Below are 12,555 nucleotides of genomic sequence, written 5' to 3'. Positions count from 1 at the left end.
AATAATCATTTCATAATTTACAATAGGCTAGTTTGTTGAAATTTAATTAAAGAAATTATAGTTTCTAACTTTTAAAATAAGTCGTAAACTTGTTTATTACAATTTATTAGAAGTTGTAGTTAAACAGTTATAGTATTTGATATCATAAGCTGTAAAATAATTTATTTTTGTATAATTGTCCATAATACCCATAATAGTTATAAAATGATAATTTAAAAATTAATTAGTGTATATGTATAAGTTTCAAGTGTTATAAAAAAATTAATTAGTGTATAGAGAGAAAGTGAGATGGAGAGAGAAGAAGAGATTTGAAAATAGAGATGGCGATGGAGAAGAGAGACCCTTGATTACGTGGACAAAAGAGTAATTCTTTGTTAAAAATAGGGACAAAATTATCACAAAAATATAACTGTTTAATCAAATATTGTAGAAGTTAGGGTACCCAAGTTTTGAAAAAGCTAACTTTTACTCTTTCTAAAAGTTAGTAAAAGCTATAAATTATAATTCTACAAACTAAAACAAATACTACATACTTAATTTTTTGAAGATAGAAGTTAAAACTTGTACCTTTTAAGCTGTAATAAACAGGCCAATATGTAAGACACATGTAAAATTTATTGATAGATGTCAAACGGGGCTTTGTACTGCCAGCATGGCCATTTTGACCAGGCCAAGGCAGCCAATGGGAAGCCCATCTGGCCAATTTTTTTAATATACAGTGTGCTGCAGCCCGGGCCCGATTGACATAAACACTCTCTCTCCCCTCCTTTGAACACATTAATAATTGGAAAAATGAAATCTAACAACGAAGATTCATATCGACATCGAAGGTTCAATTTCCATAGATTGTTGCTATTCATCTCCATCACCACAAATTAAATTGAACTCTGAAAACGACAAAATCCCCGCCAAGTACAAGTAACCAAGGTCACAAACGAAGAAATGCTGCAACCCAGCCCGCATCACCACCCGGTTCTTGCGGGTCATCCGCCACGCCCCGGTAGTAATGCTACCCGTTGCCACCAGCTTCCACTTCCCCTTCCAGCACCAACGACAGCAAGAACCAGAACCTCCTTAGTTTTTGCCTATAGAAGGCCTCCGTCTCCCCCTCCCCCTGCAATTGCGTTATCTCTCGCCAAAGCCAGCGCCGGTGCTGGAGCTGTTGGAGTAACGAAGAGACCAACGAGCGCCTGCCTTTTTGGCGGATGTTTCCATTGGTTAACCGGTTCAAACAAGAAGAGGGTGGAGGTGGTAGTGGGCAATTACGTTTCTGGAACGTTCTTTGCCTCTCTGTTAGGGTTTGATATTCGCTGTAACGCGAAAGCGGAAGCTGAGAAGAGACGCCGGAGTGGGGGCCGCAACTTTGTCGATAGCTACGAAAGCGGTTCGGTCCGGAGTTCCGATAAGCGGGAGGTCCGATCTGGAAGGGAAGCGGGAACGGACGTGATCATTGTCGGAGCTGGCGTCGCCGGTGCTGCTCTGGCTCACACTCTCGGTAAGGTGAGAAAAGTGAGAATTGTTGAGAAGGCGAGAAGGGAGAAAATTAATCAAACTATTTTTAATCAAATTCTGAGAAAATAGGAATAAAACTGAGTAGCCATCTGTGATCAAATTCTGAATAACTTAGAATTATTGTGTTGATAATGAGAACTTTCATGAATAAAAGCATCTAAAGTGAAGTACACGGCTGTTCTCCTGGAAAAGTATTTTCCATGGAATGGGTTTGCTTGTGAAGGAAAGGATCCAAAACCAACGATTTTGCTTAGTTAACTATTGTCGGCGTCTGTTAATATTATCAAAACCTAAAAATCCATTTCCATTTCATCCATTATCCCTCAATTTGGGGGAGACAAAATGTAGCCTCTTGGATGGAAACACCATCCATCCAATTCCATTCCATTCCATTACCAATGTGTCACCCGAACAAAGAGAATCCCCTTCCGCCAACACTGTTAGTCAAACAAACATATCTCCTTTCTACCTGTCTAAAATTAGGAAAAAGTTGTCCAGGAAGCTTGGATAGAAATTAACTACTCAGTCTCTTTTGTGAGAACTGAATAGTTACTGAGGATTTTTTTTTTTTTTTTCAAGATTTGGCTGTAGAGTGCTTCTAAGATTAATATAATACTAATGCTGGTGGCAGCTGACTTTAACTGAAAATGTGTTTTGTTTATGGATTGATCTACTCTTGGTTGTTTTTATTTCCTTGAAAGTTCTAAGTTAATTGGAAAATGCAGCGAGAATTTCATATGCAAAATACATCCTTTTCTTGTATGGCAGTTGTCAGATTCCCAGAAAAGAAGGTAATAATTTGATGTGGTCACTAATATTCAAGATCCGGTCCAAGGCCGACTCGGCCCAAATCGAATAGTAATCGGTCGGAACAGTAATGCTACAAAATGCTATAGTAGCGCCAGAACAATAGCGCTATAGTAGAACTCCATAAGTTTTTAGGATTTTTATTTCTATTCTACTTCATATGTTTTAGGATTTTAATTCTATTTCATATTTGATTAGGGTTTTATTTTTATTAGGATTCTAGTTGGATTTTGTTTACAAATACTAGATGGATTTGGATTAGCCAAACACTATAAATATGCTTAGAACCTAGAGTTTGTAATTAGCTTTTCTCAATACAAATTTTGGCAAGTTATTTGGATTTTCTTAGCAAAATAGTCTTGTTTTTGCATCTTCTTGAAAGCCAAGATTCAACCATTGAAGTTGTTCTTTCAATAGTTTATTTTAGTGTGTTTTTTTCACACACGCGCTACACGTTGCATCAGGTGATATTAGAGCGATTAACCAACCAATCAGATGCCCAATCTTAAAAGTAACGGTAGCAACCAACCTCGTAACGGTGATTGGGGGCTACCTGCGGTTTAGAGAGCAATCGAAGAACAACAGTAAATAACTCGTACAATGTAGCAGCAATTGGAGCGAATCCACAACCAATGTAGCAGATCCTTCTATAGTTTATTTAGACTCTGGCATGGTTGAAAGGAAGGCAATAGGAATATATTCATCTTTGCGATTGCAAAAGCAAGATGGTCACAGAGGTCTCTTTGTGGATAGGGGTGTTGGATCTCCCAGGCTAATTAACTCGGGTGGTGCAACTGCTTTCGATATTAATATGAAATTAGATTCTGAAACTAATAATACTGTAGCAGCATCAAGTGCTTGGACCAAAGGAGGATTCAAGCATCAATATTTTAAGTGATGGAGAGACTGCTGGTAGTCATGGAATAAGCCTCTATTTGAAATAGTTGCAAAAGAGTGCTTCTCTAGGCAAGAAAAATCTACGGATGAATTCAAAAGCTATTGAGGAGTCAAAATCAAGAAAGTTGATGCGAGGAGAAGGACCTATGATAAGATCTATCAGATTAGAGAAGCGCTCAAGATGGAATGTTCAACGTCCTCAATCTAGCAGTAACAATATAGTGGAGGCAGAGGGCAACAAACATGGCGATGGTTGGACCCATGCCAACGAAGATAGGGCTAATAGGTCGAGGAATGTCTTTACTCATGTTCTCTCAGCAGAAAAGTTCAAGGGTTCTGAACCAGGGATTGATCTAGTTGTTCATGTTGTGGGTGGCCTCCACGATACTTTGCAACCTTTGATCCTTATAATGAGTCAGGGTTTGGGTATTTCCAAACATTCAATGTGGCTAATCTCTCTTTGTACTTGTCGAACATAGAGTTGTCTTACCTGGATACCTCGAATTTTGATCACGTGGAGGTGAATGATGCGGTCACTAATATTCAAGACCCGATCCAAGGTCGACTCGGCCCAAACCAAAACAGTAACCGGCCGAAACAGTAACGCTACAGTAGCACCAAAACAATAGCGCTATAGTAGAACTCCATAAGTTTTTAGGATTTTTACTTCTATTCTACTTCATATATTTTAGGATTTTAATTCTATTTCATATTTGATTAGGGTTTTATTTTTATTATGATTTTAGTTGGATTTTGTTTAGAAATGTTAGATGGATTTAGATTAGCCAAACACTATAAATATGTCTAGAACCTAGAGTTTGTAATCAGTTTTTCTCAATACAAATTTCGGCAACTTATTTGAGTTTTCTTAGCAAAATAGTCTTGTTTTTGCGTCTTCTTGAAAGCCAAGGTTTGGCCATTGAAGTTTATTCTTTTAAGGGTTTATTTTGGTGTATTTTTTTCACACAGGCGCTACATGTTGTGTCATAATTGGTTATAGAATAAAGCTTTATAGTGGTTGTGTTTCATGGATTTAGTATATTGCCTTGTTAGGTCTTGAGTATGACTGGCTGCAGTCCTGTAATGGATGAACGCGATAGTTTTTAAATGTTCACATACATCAGTCTTAATTGTTATAGTTTTGTTTTTTCTTTTTCATTTTTCCTTTTTTTAGTGAAATCTAGAATACAAAACCAGTTCTATCTAGTACAACATATATCTGATAAAACACTATCAGATTACTTGGTTCATTTTTGGTTTTGTTAGTTGAGTGATCTATGAGAAATTTTCTACTTCCATGTTTCATGCCCTATAGCCAACCACTTGACAAGGCACTTAATAGTTATTACAATATCCTGGGTCGTGGAAGTGGATTGAGAAAAAGGCACACCTGCTTTATCAAGTAGTTGGTTTTACAGTGGTAAAAATCATTTTTCATTTCCTTTTTGCTGTAGGTCCTTCTCACCCTCTTTTCTTTCTTTGTTCTCTCTTCCAAACTGTAAAGCCCCTAATGGTGTAAACTTTCAGGATTAAAGAACACAGCATCTGGACCTTTTGTTTATTTATTTATATAGTTTTGAGAAAACATTCACCTTATTGTGATATTGTTACAGGATGGAAGGCAGGTTCATGTCATTGAACGAGATTTGACAGAGCCAGATAGGATTGTTGGTGAACTGTTACAGCCTGGAGGATACCTAAAACTAATTGAGTTGGCCCTTGAGGGTATGCATGAGCTTATCATGCTTAGTAAAACTTTTGTTCATATTTTATATTAGATTCCTATGGGTTTTGGTACAAATTCATGTAGTATCAAAACTAGATAGGTTTTGGCCTGGCATTTCTTCAGTCATGGTTTGTTTTGGTTATGAAAGCTTAAATATACTCTTTGATAGCAGACTGTGTTGAGGACATTGACGCCCAGAAGGTGCTTGGATATGCTCTTTTCAAAGATGGGAGAGGCACTAGGTTGTCTTATCCCTTGGAAAAGTTCCACTTGGATGTGGCTGGTAGAAGCTTCCACAATGGAAGGTTCATACAGAGGATGAGAGAAAAAGCTTCTATGCTTCCAAAGTAAACTTTCTGTTCATTTTTGCTTATCTGATTAATTTACTGATTCCAATATCTGTGGGTTGCTTTGCAGTAAAATCAGGTAAATAAATCCAGGGGAACTGCCGTTGGTTTCACCAAGTTATGTTTGCATTTCAATACAACTCTTCTAATCTTTGGGACTCTGATCTTGACTTTGTTGTGAAACACTGGGAACTAATGCATTCAGAAGCAATCTCCTTTCCTTAAGTCCTGAAGAATTCTAAAATTTATAAATCTTAGAGTTGTGCAGGATACATACCCATATTCAGGAGCAGAGGGTGACATTTATTGTCGGGGGCCAAAAAATTAATTTATAAATACAATGACATCATGCTTAATTTTATTTAGCTTTGATAAGCTTTTAGTGCAAGTATCTGTTATTGTAATGTTTAATCTCTCCACTTTGTTTTTCTTACCTTCAAATTTGGGTATTATTTTTACAAAACTACAACGCTTTTTATTTCCTTAATATCAATTATTAGGAGTATCTTTACAGAAACTATAAATAAATTTTAAATGTCATACGAAATTATGTAATATATATGAGAATTATAATCATTTTTGTCCCATAAATTTTTCTACACACTAGAAATTAGAATCTAAAACATAGAAACTAAAATTCCATGTGCTCCCCACCCCTGCTCCCGCTATGCTCCACCCCTGCCCATACTGGAGTACATACTAGCCAACATAGCCATGCTATCCTTTTGTCCCTTGTATTGAAAGCAAAGTGAGGTGCTTCATCACACTGGGCATTAAGAGTACCCTCTCCACTTACAATACGTTTCCTGTGCCAATCATAAATAGAACATGTAATTTCCTGAATGCTACCTCTGACTTTGTTTTCTTATGCAAACATTTCTTGGCAAGTATTCATATCCAACGCCCTATCCCTTGTATGTATATATTTAACTTTTGAACAGATTTTATTTTTTATTATTGTTTGGACTCCCAAAGCTCCAAGCATATCCTTGCTTTGAATATTTGTTTGTGCTGTATGCCTGTATCTTATTCATTTGTGCTTCTTGTGTACTATGTGATTACTGATTGGTAAGTTTTCACCACTGCTTTCCATGTCCTATATCTTGTGGTATCTCATCACTGGGCTATAAATCCACCCCCTCATCGGTATTTGATTTTTTGTCCAGTGTACAACTAGAGCAAGGAACTGTAACATCCCTTCTTGAAGAAAATGGAACTATTAAGGGGGTTAAGTACAAAACTAGGACTGGTCAACAGCTTAAAGTGTATGCACCTCTTACTGTTGTTTGTGATGGATGCTTCTCAAATTTGCGCCGTGCTCTATGCAACCCTAAGGTAAATCCTGCAAGTCTCAACCTGGTTCATTATTGTGCTTCTCCAGTTTCACTAATTTATCGACGTTCACTTTTATTCCTTGGTGATAAGCCAATCAAATTGCTTCTATTTATGGTTTCACTTTTTATTTTTTGCCATCAATGAGAACTCGCAACCACTACCCTTTGGATGTGCCATTATGTTTTTGCATATTGAATATGTTAATACTTGCATTTGTACACTATGCTATGGCATCATATTCTTTCACTCTTATCTTATAGGTAGATGTGCCCTCTTGCTTCATCGGCTTGGTCTTGGAGAACTGTAAGCTTCCATTTCCAAATCATGGCCATGTGATATTAGCAGATCCCTCGCCCATATTATTTTATCCCATAAGTAGTACAGAGATTCGTTGCTTAGTTGATGTACCTGGTAAAAAGATCCCTTCTATTGCTAATGGTGAAATGGCCAAATATTTGAAGACTGTGGTGGCTCCTCAGGTATTTAATACTTCAAATTTATGACAAACTTTTTACATACAGATGCAGTCTCACTATTTTTAGTCTTCTCTACTCTTTCATTTCAATTTAGTCTTGCAAAATTGGGTATATCAAGAACATTTTTTCTATGTATCTAACCATTGCCTAGGATTAAGCAATGTAATGTTTCTACAGATTCTACCTGAGCTGCATGATGCATTTACAGCGGCAATTGATAAAGGGGATATTAGAACAATGCAAAATAGAAGCATGCCAGCTGCTCCCTGTCCTATTCCTGGAGCATTATTAATTGGTGATGCTTTCAACATGCGTCATCCTTTAACTGGTGGAGGAATGACTGTGGCACTCTCTGATATTGTTATTCTGCGGGATCTCCTTAAGCCTTTGCATGACCTGAATGACTCAACTTCATTGTGCAGATATCTTGAATCCTTTTACACTTTACGAAAAGTAAGCTAGCCTCAAATATCTGCTTTTGTGCCATTCTAACATAAAAGACTAAAAGGCCTAAATATGAACTGCTCTGTTTCAGCTGGTTGGCATACATTTTATACAGTAAAAAGGAATTGTAATTGTAATAAGTATTCAAACACCTAACTAACTTCAAAAATTTGAGATGACATTGTTTATGTAGCCCACAAGAGTACCTAGTTAGAGGAAATCCTTACAATATTACATTGGTTTGATTGTGATATTATGTTTAATTTTTCAATCTAGGCGTTGTATTTAAGGCACTACCCCATTTCATGGGTGTTAATTTTCAATCTTACATTGGTTTGGCTGTGATATTATGCTTGGTGTATGATTTTTATTTTATTTTATTTTTTATGCTGACAGCCTGTGTCATCCACAATAAACACTTTGGCTGGAGCCCTATATAAGGTGTTCTGTGCATCTCCTGATCGAGAAAGGAAGGAATTGCGCAAAGCATGTTTTGATTATTTGAGCCTTGGAGGTGTTTGTTCTAGAGGACCCATGGCTCTACTATCTGGACTGAATCCTAGCCCTTTGAGCTTGGCACTCCATTTCCTTGCTGTGGCTATATATGCTGTTGGGCGCCTGTTGCTACCATTTCCTTCCTTTGAACATCTGCAGATAGCTGCAAGATTACTTTTGGTATGCTATGCAATCTTTTAACTATGTGGTCTAGTCATATTGATCTATTTTCCCTGTTATCTGTGTTTGTTTTATTTTCTTCGTCTAACTAGTATCTTTGCACACCTCTTTGACATTCCCTATATCCTGCATCAAGTTTATCTTTTTTAACCATAATAGTGCATATCAGTAAAATAACTTTAGTCTAGTTTCTAATCCTATTAGTTCTTCAATTAACAATTACCTTTAGTGTGAGCCCTCTTCCTTCCTCTAACCATAACCCGTGTTCTATGAAGAGATTTTACTGGCTTAGTTAGCTATTAGATTCTTAGATAGAATGATAAACTAATGAGCCCGGTCTGGCAAAACTTTACTGACTGCTAGTGCCATACACAAATGCCAAATGCATTTTTAATTTTAGCTATTATGTCTTATTTCTAATGAATTGAGTTGTAGACATGAAAGTGTAAGAACTCAACGGGATTCCCTTCTTTTTTGTCTGATTTGAAGGGGAAGGCCCCATTGAGTTCTTAATAATTAAAAATAATCAGATTTTTTTTTTTTTTTTTGTGGTATAAATGATGGATAATATCATCATAATCCCTTCATCTTTTTTGATGATTGATCGAGCATTATTCTAGTTACTGCTGAGAAAAGAATTTTTTTTTTCCCTACATAATGAGTTTTATCTTTATTTGGAGAAGCTATTTATTGGAAAAGCAACCAAAAAAGAAAAACATCTTGTGATTTCCTGTGTTTAGAAATAAATAGTGTGAACAAATCTTTTCCAGGTTGCATGTAGTATCATTTTTCCAATCATAAAGGTTGAAGGAGTAAGGGAAACATTCCTCCCTGCAACTGTTCCGGCATATTGTAGAGCAGCTCTTCCTGTTAACTGGATTGTGAATTAAGCAAGACAAATGTCCAGGGAGCTTTGGCTTTATTTAAGGCATTTTATTAGCTTTTACGACCTTCACTGTTCAAGGCAGCCGAATAGCTTCCACTGAGGGATTGTTAAAATTTTTCACACAACTATAATCTGATGTTATAATGCATGAATAGAAAGTAAGTGTCTTATAACTGTAAAATTGTATTTTTCCCAACTTCTTGGGATATCTTTAAATTGAAACAACTCTCTATTCTTTGTGCTAAAAACTTTGATCAAGTCAATTAGTTAAGAGCTCATTGCTTAAATCATTTTAAATTTTAAAAGCTTATTTGTTAGTAAATAATTATCGTGTTTGAATAAAATGTATTAAAAGTTATTAATTATATTGTTACATGTTTGGTGAATAAAAAGCTTATAAGCTATTAATTTTTTTTAAATAACCAAAAGGATAATTTACTATTTTAACAAATAAATCTCTTAAATTTATAATTATACGGCAATATCTATTAAAGTATAAAAATAAATACATAATAAGAAAAAAATGTTACATTTAATATATGAATTTTTTTTCTTTATCTATTTCATTCATGACCTTACAATTTTAGATAATTTCATACCTTATTTTTTTTCCTTTTGTTGACAATTTCATACATGTCCTAACAATTTTTTTCAATTCCATACAATGAAAACAATGTCACTCTTTTAGGATCAAATGACTAATGGACAAAAAAGAGAATATATTGTTTTCCCTTTGTTAATTTCATGAAGTTTTTAATCTACTAATCATTTGACCAAAGGACTCTATTTGTCAGGTCAAGTTAACTAAATTTGTAAGACAATGCATGTAATTGACATAAAAAAAAAAAAGAGTATAAAATTGACCCCAAAAAATTTATATATGAAATTGACATGCATGAAAATGACATTTTGCCATCTAATAAATTATAAAAATAAAAAACCAATAAAAATATAGAATATCTAAAATATTAAGTCAAAACATATCAAGTTAACAATTTTATAAAAACTAGTACTAATCATTGACTAATGCCGATTAATTATAGGCTATGGCATCATCGTACACACTACCATCCAATGAAATATTTTGATCCATAGTAGTATTATATACGTAATTGTGCATGCACTGTCAATAACATCTTTCTTCCTTGTATAATTATACATTTTCATAATTGCAAAAACTATTTTCTATTGAGTGTTAAAGCTATAATAAATTTAAAATCGAGTACCTAACCAAAAAAATAAAAATAAAAAATTTAAGAATCCAGCATTTCATACTCCAAAAATACGCTCAATTATAGTGTTCTCACAATGAACATCTTATAAATAATATTTTATATTTTCATCTTCATAAAGACCCCCTGAATCTAGTCCTATGAAAATAACTTACATCAAGTAGGTAATATTTTTCCCATCTTGGAAGGAAAAATTCAATTTCAGCCTACATGTAGCTTCCATGATGATTCCACAGTACACCCCCTATCTGAATGGGGAGGTTTTGTAGTATGGGTATGCATTTTGGGATGCTAGACTCCGATGGTCCTTCAACAGACGAAGTAGCTGTGATCTTGGACATCACTCGTAGAAGGTTATGAATGTCATTCCTCAATGAAGCAGCATCAGACAATTTCCTTTTTTTTTATCAAGATCCTTACCCTCCACTGTTCTCCCATGGTTGAAGCTTGGAGGTGGAAACACAATTGATTAATCACCAGTTGTTGGTACATGGGCATCTACAAATTAGTCATTATCACTTTCTTCCCAATTAGCAGGGTCCCCACTATCACCTTGCTCCTCATTTGCATCCTCATAATTTCCAGTATTTGGCAGTTTGGTGGGTACCTTGTGCTGACTCGGTGCTTGTGCATGATCACCAGTAGCTACAGTGTCCAATAATGCACTATAATGGAACCATATGAGGGATAAATCTTTGTTCCTGAACTTCTTGAAACCTGGATTTTCCTGTAAAACATAAGATAGCATATTTGTCAATTGTATATCGGCAATTGGAAGATAACTAATCATGTGAAAAGAAGTTAAGAAAATACCTTCTTCTCCCACCAATCATTATCTGTCAGTTTCATCTCAACCCAACTCTGATTCTCCTTGCATCATTTGCTTAAAAGGTGTCCATTCCTTTTTGTAACAATCCAATGGTTATTTATTTGTTTATTATCATAACATCTCTCTCCCCTCTGATTAAATTTTTGACCAAACATTTCCAATCGGATTTATTTATGAAACACCCCGACCTATTTCCTTTCTCAATTTCTTTTTCTAACAACTCTATAAATTAAAAGTGCGCTAAATCATCTGACTTAGCAGAGTTTCAAGCTGTATTCTTACCATCATTCACTATTTTTTTTTTTTCCTCCTTTCTCGCTAACCTTACTTGTCCCATCTCCTTGCATATCCATCTATGAGTTGGAAGCAACAAGCCTAATTATACCAATTGATAAAGACAATGCATCGCATAACTAACTTGAAAATTTAGTATCTTGAAAAGAAGAATCCAGCATGGAGAAAAGGACAATAAACACTGTCACATTTCATTTAACAGAATCAAGGCTTGCTTTCATACGGTTTGGTTATAAACATGCACTCTTAGAATCTTAATAAAGAGCACCTAACCCACCTTTATAAATTATAAGCTTATTTACCAGGTTCACACCTCACATACAAAGCTGTCATATTGTCACCAACTAGGCACTAGGAAACTTCATATAGCCTTAACTGAGAAGGCCCTCCAACGATTTTGGCTAAAGCTCTAATAATGTAGGTTTTCTAGTGCTCCTTGAAATACATAGCACCAATCATTATCAATAGCAAACAGAAATTAGCAAAACATAAATACATCAAGAAAAACCAAACAATTCTGGAGCTATGATGGTACAATTTCTTACAAGAAGGGAAATTAGATACTTATCAATACAGATCATCAAAACAAAAAAGTTCAGGAAAAACAATCTATTTATTTCCTTGTCATTCTCTATCTCGCAAAGGAAAAGGCTACAGATTTAGGTTCCCTCCACCATTTTCTGAGATACGATGAATTGAAACACAAGGAACAATCAATCTAATATAAGCACACAAACCCAGGTCAGATCGCCAGACATTTGTCCACACATACCGTATATGTGTGCATATATGTCACTGGATTTGAGAGAATAGACGGAGATTCAAGTAGACAATGATTCGGCTCTAAAACGATTTAGAAACTCTAATCAGTGCATACAACGAAAGACAATAGCAATCGGAGTAATTTCAATCTGAATTTACCTATTGGAAATCACCACCTGAGGACGAGGGTGTATTCTATCTACTCTTCTTCGTCTTCCACTCTTCCCGCAGCTGTGAGATCTGACAACCGAATTGAGGATTTTAGAATTTGTGCAATAAATTTTAGGACGTGGAATGGAGTAATTTCTTCTAAATTTATTTTGAGATAAATTG

At 35.3% G+C, this 12,555-nt stretch overlaps 1 protein-coding gene and 1 long non-coding RNA gene across 2 annotated transcripts; one reads left to right on the top strand and one right to left on the bottom strand.

Moving 5' to 3' along the window:
- Nucleotides 1-827: 827 nt before the first annotated feature.
- On the top strand, nt 828-9,377 carry LOC127804615 (squalene epoxidase 3-like). The gene is made up of 8 exons (XM_052341495.1): nt 828-1,500; nt 4,830-4,941; nt 5,115-5,289; nt 6,456-6,624; nt 6,885-7,103; nt 7,278-7,553; nt 7,941-8,219; nt 8,990-9,377. Exons 1-8 carry the CDS (start codon nt 943-945, stop codon nt 9,107-9,109), a joined length of 1,908 nt encoding a protein of 635 aa, XP_052197455.1. The 5' UTR covers nt 828-942; the 3' UTR covers nt 9,110-9,377.
- Nucleotides 9,378-10,420: 1,043 nt separating this feature from the next.
- Nucleotides 10,421-12,486, bottom strand: LOC127804616 (uncharacterized). Its single transcript, XR_008023695.1, has 2 exons — nt 12,382-12,486; nt 10,421-12,303 (listed from the first exon to the last, which is right to left on the bottom strand). It is a non-coding gene; the product is annotated as an uncharacterized LOC127804616 (long non-coding RNA).
- Nucleotides 12,487-12,555: the final 69 nt, after the last annotated feature.

Source organism: Diospyros lotus, chromosome 6 (genome assembly GCF_014633365.1).
Source record: "Diospyros lotus cultivar Yz01 chromosome 6, ASM1463336v1, whole genome shotgun sequence".
NCBI classification, from domain to species: Eukaryota; Viridiplantae; Streptophyta; class Magnoliopsida; order Ericales; family Ebenaceae; genus Diospyros; species Diospyros lotus.
The sequence above is the reverse complement of the archived record's forward strand: the minus strand, read 5'-3'. Positions and strand labels throughout refer to the sequence as shown.

Bases quoted from the DNA above. Each gene is read 5' to 3' on its own strand.
- LOC127804615 (XM_052341495.1), top strand. From the start codon at position 943: ATGCTGCAACCCAGCCCGCATCACCACCCGGTTCTTGCGGGTCATCCG. The intron at 1,501-4,829 runs GTGAGAAAAGTG...ATATTGTTACAG, and splicing joins TGGCTCACACTCTCGGTAAG to GATGGAAGGCAGGTTCATGT. The intron at 7,554-7,940 runs GTAAGCTAGCCT...TTATGCTGACAG, and splicing joins CCTTTTACACTTTACGAAAA to CCTGTGTCATCCACAATAAA.